This window comes from Lathamus discolor, chromosome 5 (assembly GCF_037157495.1).
Source record: "Lathamus discolor isolate bLatDis1 chromosome 5, bLatDis1.hap1, whole genome shotgun sequence".
Classification (NCBI taxonomy): Eukaryota; Metazoa; Chordata; class Aves; order Psittaciformes; family Psittacidae; genus Lathamus; species Lathamus discolor.
In genome coordinates this window covers 110,562,266-110,581,475 of record NC_088888.1, presented here as the reverse complement: position 1 = coordinate 110,581,475, position 19,210 = coordinate 110,562,266, and the positions used below count along the sequence as shown (strand labels likewise).

The 19,210-nt window shown below is 41.4% G+C and overlaps 1 protein-coding gene across 2 annotated transcripts in view; it reads right to left on the bottom strand.

The window, feature by feature from the left end:
- ELP3 (elongator acetyltransferase complex subunit 3) overlaps positions 1-19,210 on the bottom strand; it is a 96,938-nt gene that overhangs the window by 56,524 nt on the left and 21,204 nt on the right. For both annotated transcript variants that reach the window (XM_065681916.1, XM_065681915.1), the window contains exons 8-9: positions 10,019-10,180; positions 6,432-6,558 (exon numbers count right to left, since the gene is read on the bottom strand). In XM_065681916.1, the coding sequence (XP_065537988.1) occupies positions 6,432-6,558; positions 10,019-10,180 (289 nt within the window). The remainder of the gene's footprint in view (positions 1-6,431; positions 6,559-10,018; positions 10,181-19,210) is intronic.

Sequence of the window (19,210 nt, the reverse complement as noted above, 5' to 3'; positions counted from 1 at the left end):
AGATATTTAACCAGAGAAATCTGAATGTGAAAATTATCTATGAAAATACTTTCCAAAAATAGCTTGTCCCTTACCATGGCATTGGTCATAGTTCATGGAATTGTAATTGTTTCCAAAGTGAAGGGCTTTTTAGCACTAACATTTACTAGAACTCCAAGAAAAGCTCTAGTAACTGAAGGACTGATCATTAAATACTGTCTAATCTACTTCTGTAAATGTGCCATGAAAAGAAAAAAAAAAAAAAGACAAATTTACAGAGGTAATGCTGGCTACCTGCAAATAACAGTGTCTCAATGAGATGTTTAGTAGGAATTGAAAGAGTAATCATTTACCCCACGAAACCTTTCAGAGCTCTGTTTAAAAACACAGATAACGCTCTTCCCAAAGGAGTAAAAATCAGTGTAGATCAGCAGTTTAACCATCTTTTATTACAGTTATTAAAAGCCCCAGTTGAGGTGCAATATATTAGTTTAATTATGAATTTAATCTCCCTGATGAAAATGGGAGTCCTCAGGAAAACTATCTCCTCATTTACAGCTAAAGGTGATACAACAGTATCCAAAGTTTTACAACAACGTCAAATACGTTGCAAAGAAAAAGGACACTTGTATTACCCACAGCATTACTTCACCGTTGCTTTTCTCCCTCATGTTCAAGGATGAACCCCTCTGCACCACTTACACTCGAACCACAGGCGCATCAGGCATTTCACTAAAACTGGTCTATTTCTGGGAAATGCTTATTTTGCAATTCTTTCAAGAAAAAAATATCCAGTCTGACATATGACTGTAAGAAAAGGAATTTTCACCAGACTAAAACCATACAATGATTGCATTTTATTTAAATAAGAACAGCTCTGCTGAAACAAACCAAAAAGCTCCTCAGCCTGGTACTTGTATCCAATACTGCCCATTAAATAGTCCTGTCTATGCTTTTACCCTCATCATTTTATTTATGCGAGACTTTAGACAAAGTAAAGCCACAGGACATCCTCACAGATCTCCTCATGGAAAAAGAGCTCCTCAACGACTGGAGGCCTATCTGATGTTTCTGGGCTGCATCCACCAGCTCCCACATGCCTTCAGAGCTGACAGGTTCTGCCACAACTTGCTATGACACTTCCCCTGACACTGCCCACATTTGAAATTTCTGATCTTCTGGCTCTCCTCCCTGTTTCCTTCCATTTTTTTCTGCTCCCCAGGTTTAATTCATCTATGAAAGGTCTTTAAAGCTGTTTGAGATGGACTTTCAGCCACCCCTCCTGGAAGACTGGGAGGAACAGCGACAGTAAATCATGCTTAGGCAAAGACCGTAAATATAAACCAAAGGCAAACATTGCAATATCTTCCCCATTCATAAATCCATTACTAACTTAGTAGTATTTATTTTCGAGCAGATAAACTTTGTTGATTATACTATTGCCACTCAGTGGCTCTGCAGAAACAGAATGAAGAATTTAGTAACATCCTGGGAATTCTTTAGCCTCCTAAAGTTTTTGCTTAAATCCTAAGTTCTGCTTGGTAGCCCTGTTGGCAAGTGTGATTCATGAATCCTCCCAACCATTTACCCCTAGAGTCACCTCATCTCTCTCGTGGTTCAGCAGCAAAGCTGAGTGTTTATCGCGTTCCACAGAATGAGGTGTCTGCTCTGGTAACAATTCCATTATTCCCGCTGAGTCCTTGATTTATTCTAGCTATTATTCTAATTATTTTCTCCGACCACCTGCTACGTGAGGCACTGCGAATCGGTGTTATCTGTTATGCTTGCATTTGCCAACAGTAAATAGCAGCGTGTGTATGTAGATGCATACTACCTGATGCTCCTGGCACAGCCACATGGGTGGTGGGAAGAAGCAGAGCATACTCCCTCCCTGCAGCGCTTTCCCCATATGTGGAATGGGGTGGAAAGACCTGAAGTAGAAAGGAAATCCTCCAAGGCTATAAAAAGAATCAATAATAAGGGAAGAAAAGAGGCATGATGAGGAAGGGAGTGGAGAAGCACAACATAAAGGGGACACAGGACTGGCACATCCACTCTCTTTAAAAAAAGGTAACTAATACTTTTCCTGATGAAGCCAGGCACTTCCTATGTACTGTAAAAAATTAAATATGCATATAATGAAACACATTCAATATAATCCCATCAATGTACTAAAGTTTTGGGTAATTATTGATAAACTGTTCAGGAAAACCATTGCTATTACACACACACAACTTTGAAAATCTAGATATGTTTGCAAAGAAGTAACCGATGAGCATCCTTGCTACTGGATAGAAGGAGCAGGAAATGTTTCAAAATCGATAGGTCATACGGGACAGAAACAATGTTAGTCTTGAAACCATAATTACCTGTTCAATTTGAAGAAGCACCCAGTATTTTTAGTACGCAGTCAGCACAATCAGCAAGTTGTTATCTTCCCAAGAGAAGCCCCTGTATTTAATACATCAACTGGTAATGAAAGCAAGGTGCTTAGACCTCCTTTTAAAGTCAACTTAGCTCCTTTTTTTGTCCTACTTTTCCCTGGTCTGAAAAGCACATGGCTACAAAGGAGGTTAATATCACAACAAATAAAGTTATCTTTCCAAACTATTCTGAAGTACTGCAAAATCAAAGATCTATAAAGATCCTTGATAAGCCACAGGTGGTTTTGTCCCAAAAGTCAAAGATGATGATGCATTTTAGGAGAATACTGCATAAAAGAGCACTCCTGTTGCGCATGAACAGCTCAGTACTGTTGCAAGAACACAACAGATGCTCTTCATTTGGCTCCTCTCTTTGCTCTCACATTATTTCTATGTAGTAGAAATGTCTAAATATTTACGAGCATGGGCTAACATTTATACAGCACAACACATAAATAAGTTGTTAAACTCAAAATTACGATAGAAAATTTTAAGGTAGGAAATGGAGAATTACTATCTAGTTGAATCCCCAAGAAAGAAGGAATTACTGCCTGCCAAATACTTCTATTATGTTCACCAGTGGACTCTGGAGGGAAATAAAAAAAGAGAAAAAGAGTTGCTTTTACCCTTTATTCTCTCCTATTTAAGACAAAGGATCTTTAAAAAACAAGTTATAAAGCATTTAAAATAGGATAAGAAAGGCATAGGAAAGGTAAAAGGAAGAGGACAGTGGTCTCCTGTTTACCAGTCCACCTTGAAACATGTCACAGTGATCAAGGGCTTTAAACTGAGAGAGGGGAGGTTTAGGTTAGGTATTAGGAAAAACATTCTTTAATATGAGGGTGGTCAGGTGCTGGCACAGGTTGCCCAGAGAAGCTGTGGCTGCCACATCCCTGGCAGTGTTCAAGGCCAGGTTGGATGGGGCTCGGAGCAACCTGGTCTAGTGGAAGGTGTCTCTGCCTGTGCCAGGGGGTCAGAACTGGATGAGCTTTAACGTCCCTTCCAACCCAAACCAGTCTGTGATTCTATGACCCACAACCTCTCCACTCCCATTCCCTGCAGCTCCATTTTCCAAAAGGCATGGTGATCACTTAGCTAGGAGGCAACTTCATAGCCACCTCCTTCACACAGGTCTTTTTACATATGCTGTCCTGTCCCAGGTCAAGGTGGGGACTCTGCACACCTCTTTAACACAACCACTTCTGATTCCTTCTTCTCCCCTTTCCCATACTTACTTTGGTTTGAAATGACACAGGTATAGTTCTTATCTCCATGTTGATGTGTTCTATTACCTCTTCCCCACCAGCTTGCCTCCCAACTCCCACTTTTCCTCCACACTCTGCAGCATTCACATTGCTTCTTGAGGGCTTCATCCTCCACACTGATTACTCATCCTCCAACCCCTCATCTGTATGTTCACTGGCATCTAATCTTAATTTGATCTGCAAGTCCTGCTTCAAATTTCTGAACTCATTAACACGGCTATCACTTGGTCTTTACCCCCCTTGTAGTCCTGAATTCCCCTTTTTGAACTATCACCTGGTTTTCTTAATCCCCTGCTTAGCATTTCTCTTTCCTGGCCCTTCAACCTGCCTTTTTGCCAGTTGCAGCAAAAAATTCTGATCTTACCTTATCCCTTCCTTTTCTAAATTGAAAGATTTCCTAATTCTCTTTGGGCCTCATATTCCTCTACTTTCACCTTTCCATCCTATCATGTCCCAGAGTTGGCCTGCCATCAGCACTGGTTTTCCAAGCTCCAAAGCCAAGAGATCTCTCTGTTGGAAATAGCCTGAACTAGTTGACATTCTCTGCTTTTTCTCCTTCTCTTGCTTTAATATGTTCAACTATTTTCCTAGCTTTCTTTTAATCCCCCCTTTCACAATTCCAGCCTTATCACCAGTTCCTGTCTCCTCTTTCTGGAAACTTTGCCTTCTGCCTCTTCTATTTCTGCAAAAATTGTCATAAATACATGGACAAAATACAGAATGGCATCATCCTTCCCCTAAAAAGCAGGGGAGCCTGATGGCCTACAGAAACTGGAGGCAGTTCAGCATCACTTGAAGTTACACCTTCAAACAGACTCCCCACATCTCCTTCAATGAAAGAGGAGGAACTCCAGATCAGACAGTGGAAAAGCCTTAGCCATTTATCATGGGTAAGCAGCAAAGAATAATAATCACTAAATACTTCCTGTGTAAGCTTGTACTTCTGCCTTAAAGAATTCCTCTCTCTTCAGTTTTATATCTTCTAAATACCTTAGATTACTCTGTCTTCTCTGCTGGGTATTATCCAAGGTTAACTCTTCAAATCTTTTTGTCAGTATTACTATTCTTCTATCACAGATTCTCTTCAGCCTAATACTACTTCACTAAGTAGCATAATTATACATAAAAACCACTGAACTTCATGAGATATACAACAAAGAATCACAGAATGGCTAGGGTTGGAAAGGACCTTAAAGCTCATCCAGTTCCAACCATTTATCATAAGCAGGGACACCTTCCACCAGACCAGGTTGCTCCAAGCCCTGTCCAACTTGGCTTTGAACACTGTCAAGGATGGGGCAGCCATAGCTCCTCTGGGCAACCTGTGCCAGGGCCTCACCACTCTCACAGGGAACAACTTCTGCCTAAAATCTCATCTAAATCTGCCCTTTGTCAGTTTGAAGCCATTCCTTCCTGTTCTGTCCCTACAGGCCCTTGTCCAAAGCCCCTCTCCAGCTTACTTTTCAATCCCTTTAGGAACTCGAAACTGCTCTAAGGTCTCCCTGGAGCCTTCTCTTCTCCAGGCTGAACGAGCCCAGCTCTCTCAGCCTGTCTCCATAGCAGAGGTACTCCAGCCCTCAGAGCATCTTTGTGGCCTCCTCTGAACTCAGTCTAACAGGTCCATGTATATATATGCATGAGATATATATCTAAGATACAGTAAGGCACTTCAAGTTTTCCCATACCCTGCATCACAAGCAATTCTCTGGAAACACTGCTAATGTGATGTCCACCCTCTACCTCCTCCAGCACTATAAGAAATTAATTCAAGAGCAACAACATCTGGGGCAGGAATTTTGAGCTCTCTCACTGAATTCTCCTCTAGTTTTATGCATACCCCTTTGTCCCAGCTTCTCACTTTTCCACATGAACATAAGATTTGCTGAGTACTGTGATAACGCATTTATGAAGAGCTCAAGGAATTCGGCACAGAAGTCCTTAGAAAAAGTACCTCCTGAGGTTTCAGAATTGCCTTCATGTACTGTACAGCTGCATTTTCGATTAGCTCTTTCTAGACATGTGTGTTTGCAGCATGCCAAGATAAACCATTGTTTTCTGCCTGTCCTTCTGATCAATATATGCCATTGCACCAATAGGTTTTTAGTGCCTGGAAGCACCTAGTCTGACTTGCATGGAAATATACCTGCGATTCCTGAGTTGTGACTGGAGTTTTTGCACTATTAAGAAAAAACCCAACCAATTTGACTTAAAAACAAAAGTAATTACGTGAAAAAATCCACCAGGCTACCAGATAAAGTGGTAAATTCCCTGCACTATTTACATTTACTCTTTATTCCTCATTTCAGTTTCTCTGCAAATACTTTTATATTTTCTTCTACATCATTGATAGATATTGACTAGCAATGAGCCAAGAACAGAGAGGATATATAATACACCTATACACTCTATTATGCAATTAAGTACCTTTGAGATAGTATGCTTTTAACTTTGAATCATGCATTATTCTAAATCCAAGGGAAGAAAACCACCTTGGAAGAACTAAGAGCCCTAGTTAATATCGAAGAGCTATATTCCACAGAGACCCGAGTGACTCAGTCTTTCATGAGGCAAGGATATAATTTTCTGGATGAAGTAGTTCAACAAATCTTTCTCACCCTCCACCTTCAAAAATGAATTTTAAATTATTTGTCCTTAAGAAACAATTCTGGCCTGGATTATAACTAATAGCTAAGAAAGAGAAGCATCATTAGATGAAAAAGCTGGAACACACTAGAAACTCCCCATTATTTTAAGCTGTACTCACAACAAACTGGTCCATGTCCCTTTCAAGCCCCATGTTTGGTAGATCAGGCATCATGTGCGCCACCACTTTGAACCCGGCATCCTTGGCTAAGTGAAAAGACTCGCACACGGCCTTCACGGTGTGACCTCTGGGGAGAGAGAAAAGAGATTCAGGATCATACAGAAAAAGACACATTGTGTTATGCTCAGTTGAGATTATTCTCTAGGAATTGGGAAGGACTGAGTCTGCAACATGGGTGCTAACAAAGTAAACTACACTTTGGGCTAAAAGAGGTCTAGTTTGCTACTTCTGTAGCAGGTGAACCACACCAAGGCTACAGCTATTCAAATCACACCCTGAGAAACTTTGGTAAGCTGCTGAAATTCAGTCTGTAAAGCAATGACACAAGTTGATGTCGCAGCACTAGGACACACTGCACTGAAGACTGTGCATAATCAAAATCATAGAATGGGTTGGGTTGGAAAGGACCTTGAAGATCATCCAGTTCCAACCCCCCTGCCATGCACAGGGACACCTTCCACTACACCAGATTGCTCGAAGCCCCGTCCAACCTGGCCAAAATGAAGCATAACCAGAAACAGAAGCAACGGAAGAGGAAAAGGATAGGGACTAAGTAAAACCAGCTAGCTAGAGAATCATCTGGCCACATGCTTGCCAGAGTCTCAAATCCTACTTTTAGAGAAACACACACTCTTCTCAACTTCTTAAAAGTGCCAAATCTCTGAAACACAGACTGGATTAGGACTGAAGCATTTCACGTTGTTCTCCACTGACATCAAACTGAGCTAACTCAGGCTTAGAGCAAGAAGCAGGAGCTCGGAGAGTCTGGGAGCCCAAATGATGGCAGGAACAAAGGCTGAATCTCACAGAACTCGTTAGCCTCAAGCAAGCTCCTCTATCCTTCCACCCCCTGGCAATCACTTTCACTACAAATAGCTACTAGGAAGTCCTCACCACATGTGGCCAGTCTTCCTTCCATAAAGTCCTCAGTTTTGCTCTTCCGCAGCTGGAAGGGCTCATCCACTACTGGCTGACATTTCTGGACATTTCTATCCCCTCGGCATCTGCTACCTTCTCTCTCCTATCCCCAATTTCTTCCCCTCACACTTTCATACCAGTTCATCCCATCTTTTGGAATTCCTTGCCAACAGATCAGCTCAGCAGCTGACTCTTCTTCTCCTTCATTGCTCTTTGGATGAAAAACTAATGCCATCTGAGCATCTGCACAAAGGCACACCTGAGACCTGATGTGAACCCAACCAAACAGCCACTTCCCTTGTTTTAAGGACCTCTGCCTTCCTCTCTATTGGCAGATTCTGCCTCCATTAAATCCCTACATGCAGTTTTACGACTACAGTTTTGGGATTTTTCCTCATTTGTATTAAGGTGTTTTTCTGACACTGTTCAAGGACAGTATTACTCAAGACCTTGAGTAGCCTGAGGGGAGTAAATGGAGACTTGCTTCATAAATAAAAATTATTTTCTTATTAGAAGTGGAATTTGAGCTGCATCAATAACTTGATTATTTGATGCCTAGATCTGTTCTTGAATATTTTTCTGCCTCACAGCCACCAAAAGCACTCAGAAACCTCACTAATGACTTATGGAACATAATAGAAAGTAATTTCCAAACAGTTAGCCTAATTGGTTGTAATCTGACATTTTGCTACAAGCAAAATATTAAAAGTTTAAAGTCAAAACACATCCCCCACAAAACAGAAGCAAAATGAGGTCGTTTCAAGAGAAAGAGAAACCTGAATCACCCTTCCCTGAAAGTATATTCTCATTTTTTGTTCTAAAAAGTTGGAGGGAGGTGTTTAAGTGAGCAGCCTGCACTTTCCCTGCTCTGAGAGAGCCTGCAGCAAAGCCGTTTAGGAATTCTGCAAGCAGCTTTGAAAAGTGCCTTTAAAATTATAATTCTATACAGCATTACTTCTGAGTGAAGTCAAGCAAGTAATACATAGAATCAACCAGGAAGGAAAAAACCTTTATGATCATCAAATCAAATTACCCCAGGACTGCTAAGACCACCACTAACCCAAGTCACTAAGGACCTCATCTATACAGTTTGTGCACACTTCCAGGGACAGTGATTCCACCACTCCCCTGGGAAGCCTGTTCCAATGCCTGATCACCCTTACAGTGAAGAATTTTTCTCTAATATCCAGTCTTCATTCTTCTTCTTCATCAGCAGGAAAGCAAGGATTCAGTAGCAAATGTACAAGTCAAAACTGACATACGGCTGTGAATGATTTATGGTACCAGCTCTGATGTGACACACAACATTGAAGGAAAACTGAAGATGACTGAAGTGATAGCTAAGCGAAGTTTTAAAGTTCCACCGCAGGACAGAACAGCTTTAAAAGATTTAAGGTGGAAGGAATATTTTAAGAGCTGAAATTAATTGTTAAATTTACAATCTGTGTCAGAATTAACAGTAAATATACATCTAGCCTAAGAGTGAGATCTAGCTACATTCTTTTCCTTTGGAAAGCTCTGACATCTAGAGGAGGAAAGCACCACCTATAAATATTAGCTTTTAACTCTTGGACTATTCAACAAATGGCTCTTCCTGTCTACTAAGACCTAGAGCCTGACCATTTCATAGTAGTGACATCCTGCACTTCCAGTGCACAGGCATTAACAAAAACGTGCTTCACTTATTGAACCGTAATCTCTCTGTCATTATGTATGATTACGGTTATTAAACATCCATGGTATGTGACTGGAATATAGAGTAAGAATGAAGGCAAGTTGAATGAGTGTCAGGAGTGAAAAAAAACCGAGAAAAATCACTTCTTTCAAAAATCTCAACAGAACTATCAGACTTGCAATAGAGAAAAAAAAAAAAAAGAAAGAGATTGGCTTACTTGCCTGTAAGGGGTGGGATGAACAATATATTGCACACTCTCCTACACAGGACAACTGTTCTTTTGGCCACAGGTCCCTGATGACAAGGAATAAATCACAGGCCTCTTGCAAATATATTTTACAATCCCTAGAGATACTGTATGCCTAGAATGACTGTGGTTAATCTATCAACAGGAGTTGTTTCTGGCTACATCTCACCCTCTGTACTTGCCAGTGTTATCTCCCCTCTCCAATACTCAGCAGAAAATTGTATGTGGTGCAGAGGACATGCTACTTGCTGGTTCAGCACCTCCAATAGATTATACTGTGCTGTATCTTCTCAAGCCTATAGATTATGAATTATGTAGGACAAGAACTATGAGCTCTCTCTGAGCACACATTCTACTTCATAAAACTGCACTTACTTATGAAGCAATAAAAAAAAGGAGGTGTACAATATAGGAAAAGAATACAGGTTTAAAATAAAACATCACAAATAACTCCATTTCTCAAGCCATGGTCTACACAATATCACAAAGAAATACATGAAGCCATTGTGGTTTACTACTTTTTCTTAACAGACATGGCCATACAAACAAGGAAATGAGCCAAGTGTTTCAACATGCAGTGTTAAATGCGTGTTGAAGCAAACAGCTCAAGACACGCTACTTAAGAGTATTCCAGAAAGCATGCAGTGAGCAGCCACACTCAGCTTTGCTCTGAAGCCTTCTCCTCACCTGTTGGTGTCCCTGGCCACATCCTCATACACGCTCTGCACTCCAATCTCCAGCCGTGTGCAGCCATAGGATAACATGTCACTTAAATGCCGCTTCAGGCAGTAATCTGGTCTGGTCTCTATTGTTATCCCAATACATTTTGTCAGGCTTCGTTCTGAATACCTGCAAAAAACCACATCCTCTGTTGAAATTGTGAAGTTGGCAAAGGTAACCTCAGATGTGCTTCCAACACCTTCCAGGTGAGAGTTTCCATGTCACCATCAGAATTAAAATTCAGGTTAAAACCCTCAAATATCCCAGTAGCCAGGGTGCCCTTAACTTCACAGCAATGCACAGATGAAACAATACACCAATATGTGCTAGTAAAATCTGGGGTTTGCTTTGTATGAAAAACAACTGGGCTTGCAGGGCTTTTTAAAACAGTCTTTGTTAGAAAGACAATCCCAGACCAGACCGAGCCTTTAGTACTCACTGTCGGAAACAAAGCCTGGGTAGCAGGGAAAGTCAGAGCAGGCAATGAGAACCATGTTCAGTTTTGGGGACAAACCAAAGGCAGTCTGAGCACTTGCTTCCATTCAGACACCAATGATAATACATGACCTCATGTTAGGGAGAGGCTGGAACGCTCAGTAGATTTTCATTTCATTTCCATAATGTACAGATAAACTGCAAGGATTGGGATCCAGCTACATTCTCACAAGAAAATGTACAGATTGTCCATGAAAAAAATCCACATATCACTTTCCTTTGTGAGCAAGCAGCACGCTTACAACTTCATTGAAGTCTAATGCTGAAACAAAATTCATTGTTACTCTTTTTCCCCCTCCTCTCCCATTCATCACAGGATGTCAAACAAAGACTAATCGTTTCAGGTAGTAGAAAAATCCACTATTGATGACAAATGGTACATTACTGACCTACGAGAGAATAAAACAAAAGAAAAAAGAAATCCAAAGCAGCATCGAACCAAAGTTCAGGAAAGAAACCATCAATCAACATAATTTCCAACACCATCAGCAAGGACAATATTCCTTTCCATACAGGAATCATTTCATTTGACCATCTTTCCTGAAGAATATGGTGGTTGTATAACAGTGAACTGCAGCACAGAGAAATGATTTACAGCAGGAAGAAGGAAAGTTCTTCTTCTGAAACCTTTTGAAACTACAGAGATAATCTGGCTAATTCCCAAACTGGGATGCGGCTAGGATTAACAGCCACTGTTTGAGATTAATATTGATCTCTTTTAATAGTCCCAAATGATGAACTCTATACTAAATGTTGCTGAAAAGAGGACACCTTGAGGAAGAGAGAGATATTATGCTGATACCTGAAAGAATATCATACACCAAAATCACAAGGATGACTAACTTCAGCTCTTTATTAAGTGTTCTATAAGGATTCATCATCTGATTTCTGGCTCCAGATAGCTGGAAACTTCTGAATCAAAATAAAGCTCCAGAGCCTACCTTAGAGCACGATGAAGGTCCAATTTGACAAAAAAAAAAAAAAACCAACATCCCCCCTCACACCTGCTCCCAAAAAGCAAAAAAACCCCAGCAGGCTCATACTGAATAGCAAAAATATTAACTCCCTTCAAACTCTTAAAGCCTAAGATATATAAAGACCAAGATATCTGGGGGATAGATTGCAGTGGGTGTCCAAATAAGCATCTTCAAAACCACCCAAGCCAACAAACCCCACATACAACATTTCAGAGTTTGTGGCTCACTAATCAGGCAGCAAACAGAACAATCATTTATCACGTCAGGGAAAACACTGCCAATGTGTGATTCATTAACATCAGAGTGAAAAACGCCCACTTTTAAAGACGTGACCAGCAAGAACTGAAGGGAGAAAATTCAGCTAAAGGAGGAGTGGGGGAGGGAGGAAGTCACCAGATAACTTGCCCATCATGCTATAGGGTACATGCTCATTCTGAGCACCTGCAATCAGGCTAGAAATACTGAGGAGATAAAAATCATAGAATCACAGAATAGTTAGGGTTGGAAAGGACCTTAAGATCATCTAGTTCCAATAATTATATCCCCAAATTCATGGCCAAGATGTAAAAAGCTGAATATAATGAATACCAATGGACCCTAAACTGTAACATCTGCTACGGGAATCAACAGATTTCAGTACAGTGTAATGGCTGGTAAAACTGTCTTACCCAACTGTATGCCATAAAGAGAAGCGTGGTTAAAGCAACTGCAAAAGCAAGACCAAGATGAACTCCAACAGATAAAGTAAAACAAATAAGAAAGCTGGAGAGTGGTTTTTGACAAGGGCCTGTAAGGACACAATAAGGGGGAATGGCTTTAAACTGACAGAGGGGAGACTGAGATGAAATCTGAGGCAGAAGTTCTTCCCTGTGAGGGTGGTGAGACCCAGCCACAGGGTGCCCAGAGAAGCTGTGGCTGCCCCATCCCTGGCAGTGTTCAAGGCCAGGTTGGACAGGGCTTTGAGTAGCCTGGTCTAGGGGAAGGTGCCCCTGCCCATGGCAGCAGGTTGGAAGTAGATAAAGTTTAAGATCGCTTCCAACCCAAACCATGCTGTGATTCTATGATGCTATAAATTTAATCCAATACACTGAGTTAAAGCAGGGAGAACCAGCGGAGATATACAGGAGCAGCGAAATATTTTGCCTTTTTTTTTTTTTTTTTTGTAAAGAGGCATGAAGTATTTGAGACCTCTACACTGGCAGGGCAGTAGTACTGCTGTCTTCCGGTCCAACATAACCCTCTGCCATGGACACTACCCATCACCCCAAATCACTACCTAGAAAGAGCAGATCATCCAAATAAAGACCAAGGCAAAGAAACAGCCTTTCCTTGTGTGCTTCACCAGTTTTCTGCCTCATCCAGCAGGAGACCCACATTTTATCTCCATCTGCTGACAACGTATCTATGGAAGTTCTTGTTGCCCTATAATCCCTTGGAGTTTCAAATCCAGCTAAGCTAAACTTTCCTGATGTGCCCTCTGCTTGCCTGAATCCCTTCTGGGTATCCCAAACCTCCTTTCACCTTCTGCACGCAGTCTTTTTTTCATGCTTGAGGTCCATCAGGATGTTTTCATTACGCTGTTAAGCAAAGCTGGTGACCTGTTGCACTTGCTTGGTTTCCTGCACGTCAGGATGCACTGTCTCTGCAATTTGAGGAGGGTGTCCTGGAAGATCAGCTAAGCTCACCTGAGTTTATTCACCCTTCAAGGCATCCTCCCATGGGATCCTGGAAAGGTTCTGTTGTCCTGAATTCTGAGGTCTTTATTCTGCTACTTGCATCCCTTGGAGTCTTGAGCTCTGACATCTCAGAGTCACTGCAGCTAAGATCACACCTCTCCCCAGCTTGCTCTTTGAGAGCAGCAGACCCAGGAAAGCGCCTCTCCGAGGCACCGGATGAACCAACTATTTCCAAATACCACCATAATGCACTCCAGAAATCTCCTAAATTAGTTGTGTTCCATCATGTTGCCATTCGAGCAGGCATCAGGGTGTCAGACTAGGCTCAAGATGTTTTGCATATTGCTCACTATGTGCATATATTCTAATGCTTCATCACTTTCATACTTTTTCTTAGCACCATCTCCATTTTCAAGCATATTTTTGGTGCCTTTGATACCAAAAACAGCCAAAGAACTTTGCAGACACACCAGTACTATATCCAGATGGAATATGATTTGCCTATTCCTACCCAATTTTCCACTATTTATACAGTCAAGGGTAATTTGGCTGCTGAATCATACAGTTAGCTCATGATAATGCAACTTAACTCATAAATGTTTTCTAGATATTTCGCTGCTTCTCAGAATAGAATCCTGCACCATTCCTAGAAAAACAGCTTTATATTTTCCCATAATAAAATACACAGCCTGCTCATATAGAAATTACTACAGAATACAGGTTTATCCCCTATGCCCACCTCCAATATTGGTATCTCCTGCCAACCCTTAGAAATCACTACACAAGCATTAAACAGTAGGGCCAGAGGCAAAACCCAACAGAATCCTATTAGAAACCGTTCAGGTCAATGACAATAATTTTCTGCTATGTCTGGTTTGGAATCCAATGAAATGGGTGACACATTGTTCTAGTCTTTTTTTTTAATGTCAAAATACCTCACTGTACCAGGTAAATTTTCTTGCAGAAGTTTATACATATTTACACTTAATTTCTAAAAAAGAAAACAACGACCAACCCTGCAAGCTCACTAACAGGATACAATGATGTATCATGATAATGGACATGATGGATTTGCCTTCACTTAATCTTTAAAAACAACAGATATCTAGAAACATATCCTGCAGCAATGGCATGCTAGCCAAGGCAGATATGAAGAGGGAACAGTTTCCATCCAATTAGGCAGACAGCCTGAAAAGCAGATACCTAGGAGCTCTGCAGAAAGTGATTTCAGGATACTCAGACACAAGAGTGTCTGACACAAGATGACCTTGGTTATGACCAAGACAAGCAGAAATACTACCAGAAAAAACCAAAAGAGAGTAAGCTCTGAGAAATTAGATGAACCCAAGCTAGAAACTACACCCACGATGGCCTTGCATATACAAGTTCACCCCATTTCCAAGTTCATTTTTGCATTAATATTTATGAAGTGCATTTCTTCTGGAACCCGAAAGGGAAGATGAATTTTATCTTCTCAGGCAGCAACAAGTATTTTACAGTGTTTCTCCTCCTTCCCTGGAACAGTCTTACTTGTTATTTGCAATACAGCAGTGCTGAGGAACCCCATATAATCAAAAGAACAATCAGAAATCAAGCCAAGTGTACAGCACAAGATGGCAGCAGGGCAATTTTAATAACAGACTGACCGCAGAGAAGAATTACGCAAATAAAGTTGATGTTAAGTCATATAAATGAAAGAAATTAGGTACAGAGAAACCTTAAGATTTGCTCAGATATTACTATTCTAAGTCAGTTCTTTTCAGCCATGATTACAAACTGCCTGAAATTGGAAGTCAGAAAGGAGAGTCTATTAATTTTAATCATTACAGAATGTTTGAATGAATTTTCAGAGAAAGCTGGTACATGAAGTAGACCTTCTTAGAATCTGTCTCTTATTTAAGTTCTGGGGGTTTAGATCAAAAAAGCACCTACCTCTCCACCAGACACAGCAGTTTAACATAGAGTTTCAAATGCTTTTTCACTTAGAGAAAAAACAGCACAGTTCTGGCATAAAACAACGCATTCAACAAAGCCTCTACTTGCTCTTGATTAAACTTGGTCTACAGACAAAAAGTCTCATCCACTAAGAGACCTGAACATCAAAGACTCAATTACTTACAATCCATACCACATCAGTTTCTAAACTCCCTGGTTGGGATCAGAGTGGCACGATGCCAGACAACACCAAAAGACTTGCCTCATCCCAGCAAGCTTAGAAAAGATAAACTAAAAATAAAGCAGGGGAGTTAACACAGTGTGCATACAGCACATTAACCACATGCCTTTAAACCATTTATCTGTTTTACATGTTTCAGGCTAGGAGAGTACATAAAGAGGAAGTAAAGGGAGAAGAAAAAGAGCAGAAAAAGGCACAAGAAGCAGGAAAAGGTTAAATCACAAGAAGCTCAAAGGCAGCAACAAAGAGAACCACCTCTCACACGGAGACAAGCTGAGAGAGCTGTGCTTGCTCAGCCTGAGGAAGTCTCCAGAGACCTTAGAGCAGCTTCCAGTACCTAAAGGGACTGACAAGAAAGCTGGAGAGGGGCTTCTGACAAGGGCCTGTAGGGACAGGACAAGGGGGAATGGCTTTAACCTGACAGAGGGGAGACTGAGATGAGATCTTAGGAAGAAGTTGCTCCCTGTGAGGGTGGTGAGGCCCTGGCACAGGGTGCCCAGAGAAGCTGTGGCTGCCCCATCCCTAGCAGTGTTCAAGGCCAGGTTGGACAGGGCTTGGAGCAACCTGGTCTAGTGGAAGGTGTCCTTGCCTGTGTGAGGGGGTTGGAACTTAATGAGCTTTAAGGTACCTTCCAACCAAAGCCATTCTGTGATTCTATGAATCACCAAGAGCAAGAAGTGCTTAGCTGTACCTGTCTATATGGAAAGAAGGGAAGGATCTAGAACAACTCATCCAACCCAACAGTCCCCAAATATGTGCCTGCAGAACATTCCAGCACTACTTCAAAAGCCAAAGAAAACCTTCTGAGAAAACAAAGTTGGAATAAATTCTGAAGATGTTCACATTACTTGGTCACCACTGCTGTTAATGGGTTATGTGATAGCAGCAATTTCCACAAAATGCAGTGCTCAGTATTCATACACATTGCAATAAGTGGTCACAATTGAGCTGGGAAGGTGAAGGTACTGCTGCCCATCTACCCTCAGCCTATTCCCAAGGAAAAAAAGGAATAAAAAACCAGTTGCAAACCTGCCTTAGAAGCAGTGCATAGAGTCTTGTGGAAAGAGGGAAGTTGTAGAGGCCTGGATGGGAAAAAGAATTTTAATCAGCAACTAAAAGAACTCTCAGCAGAAGATTCCTGGCCTTAACTTTGTCATCAACCAAGATTGTGAACATCCAGCATCTCAAACAAGTCTAATGTCTTGAGGAAACAACCTTCCTGTGCCCTTGACTCCAAGAAGCATGGTCCTAGGTATGACACAACTACAGGTGTTCAAGACAGATAATGACATCTATACACATGGAATTAACACAAAACCTAACACTACTGCTTTCTGAAAAGAGGAAACTGCCAATATAACATACAAGGATCACCTACTACTTAAATGACCTTCTCCTTCTTGATCTCATAGCTCTGTTTTATCATATGCCAATCTCCAAAACACAATTAGTAATAATTAATTTAATATCTACAATTTCCTGCCAGTAAACCGAACAGGTGGCATCTTAACTCATTCAACAGATTTCAAAAGTTGCATGTTTGGTAACTGCCCAGAGCAGGTATTTCTGAATGCTCAAATACTGGTAATTTGGGTTTTTACTGCTCCCTTTTTATTACAACATTTCAGCGTTTTCTTTATCACTACTACCGGGAGTACAACGGACTGCTTAGGTTTCTTAGCAGCATCAGTTTCCCAAGGTTCAGTTTTCAAATACTGAACAACTTTGTTACCTAAAATAAGGTCATTTATTGACTAAAACATAATTTTCCATTTTGATAAAGTAACAGTATTTATACCTGCTAATAGACAGGTGAAAAAAAATGTAATATTTGTTCTCCTGAAATGCCACTAACAGATAAGTCATATGTAATTACACTCCCTCCTGCTGTGTCACTTGGTCTTCAAAATCCAAGGTTGGATCTGTGTTCAAAATCATATTCATTCAGAAGCAAAACCCCAACAATTTACCTGTTTTCTCTCTTTCTTAACTTGTTTACCAAATTGTAACCACAATGAATGGATCCAACATCTGAAAATCCTCTCAAGAAAAAGCACAGCATGAGCAGAAGCAGCACAGCTATGCTAACACACTTTAGGCCTAATCAGAGCAGGGCTCTTTGCATGGGCTAATTAAACGCCTGGCTGTAACAACAAGGAGATAATGATGTTGGCTATAGAGGGGAGAGGGTGGGAGGGTTGTTTGGTTTATTTTTATATCATTCACAGCTTTCACAGAGCAGTGCCATGTCGAGGACCTCTGGGCAAGGAGGCTGTAGCTTTGCCGGAGGGACCCTGCCATTCACGACAGCCAGGACAGAGCCATGCACAAGAGCTGCTCTGCTCTCACCATGCTGGGATCATAAATGTACAATCATTTCAGAAGCCAGAATCCAGAATCACTGCCTTAGGTCCTGTCTTAGCTCAAGAGGCAAAAACAGGACAACAGAAAACCCTGACAGGACTGTCTAACACCGCAGGCTTATTTTCTAAGCTCCCATCCCTCAAGTTCAAGGCAACAGCAACATAACATTTTTTCAGCAACAAATTATTGGCAAACTGAAAACACCAGGATGAATAAGCATATGCTAAAGATTTCAAACCAGAAAAATCGGATATGCACGGCTCTAGCAGGAGCCGAGTTGCTATTTTACCTACCTCTGTTAAAACTAAAGGGGGGGGAAGGAGGGGGAATAGTAAGACAAGACTAATATAGACAAGTGCTCATCTCCTCCTCCCTTATGTTAACTCTCTGCCTTTCTCAAATCTGTCCCACTGAGCAGAGCCAAATTACAGTCTTGGAGACTGAAGTCTTCACATTTCTCCCAGAACAGAAACAACACTACAAGTTACCATCTTCCTTGTGCTGAGGAACAGGGAGAGCAGAGTCCCTAAACTGCCTTCAGAGATAAAGATGTCATTGTCCCACTCAGCACTTGTCAGGCCACACTGGGAACACTGTGTGCAGTTTTGGTCCTTGCCGTACAAAAAAGATGTGGGTGGGCTGGAGGGGGTCCAGAGAAGGGCCACAAAGATGATCCAAGCACTGGGCAGCCATGTGAGGAAAGGCTGAGGAGAGCTGGGCTTGTTCAGCCTGGAGACAAGAAGGTTCAGGGGAGACCTTATCCCCATGTTATAGCATTTAAAGGATGGCTACAAATATGAGAGAGACTCCCTTTTTATCAAGGGTGATGGGCACAAGTTACTCCTGGGGAGATTCTGACTGGACACCAGCGGAAAATTTATGACAATGAGAACAATCAGCCATTGGAATCATCTCCCCAGGGAAGTGGTGGACTCCTAAACTTTGTTCACTGTTAAGATTTGGCTAGACAGAGTTCTGGGCCATTTAGTCTAGGTCATGCTTGGCCAGGAGAGGTTGGATGAGATGATCCTTGAGGTCCCTTCCAATCTGGGATTCTTTGATTCCATGACTGAACCAATGTTTATCCTTTGCCTTCTCCACGCCACTCAGGATTTCACAGATCTCTATAATACCACTTTGAGATACTTTTCCCCAGTTCCACAGTATCATTTCCCTTCTCCCTCTTCCCCTTCTTTTTAAAAAGAACCGAACATAGTGTGAAGGTACTGCTGAACTACATGGCAGAAAAACAGTATTTTTCAGTTTGCTCTCTATTCCCTTCATTATAGAACCCAGGGGGGTTGAAACTAGACGAGCTTTAAGGTCCCTTCAACCCAAACCATTTTACGATTCCATGATTCAGATGGCCAGAAGCTTGAAGATGCTATGAAGCTCTGGGCTTGCTACAGAAGAGGGTAAGACTTCCTGTGCCAAATAGCATCCCCTCTCCTATTTAAGGGGAAAAAAAAAG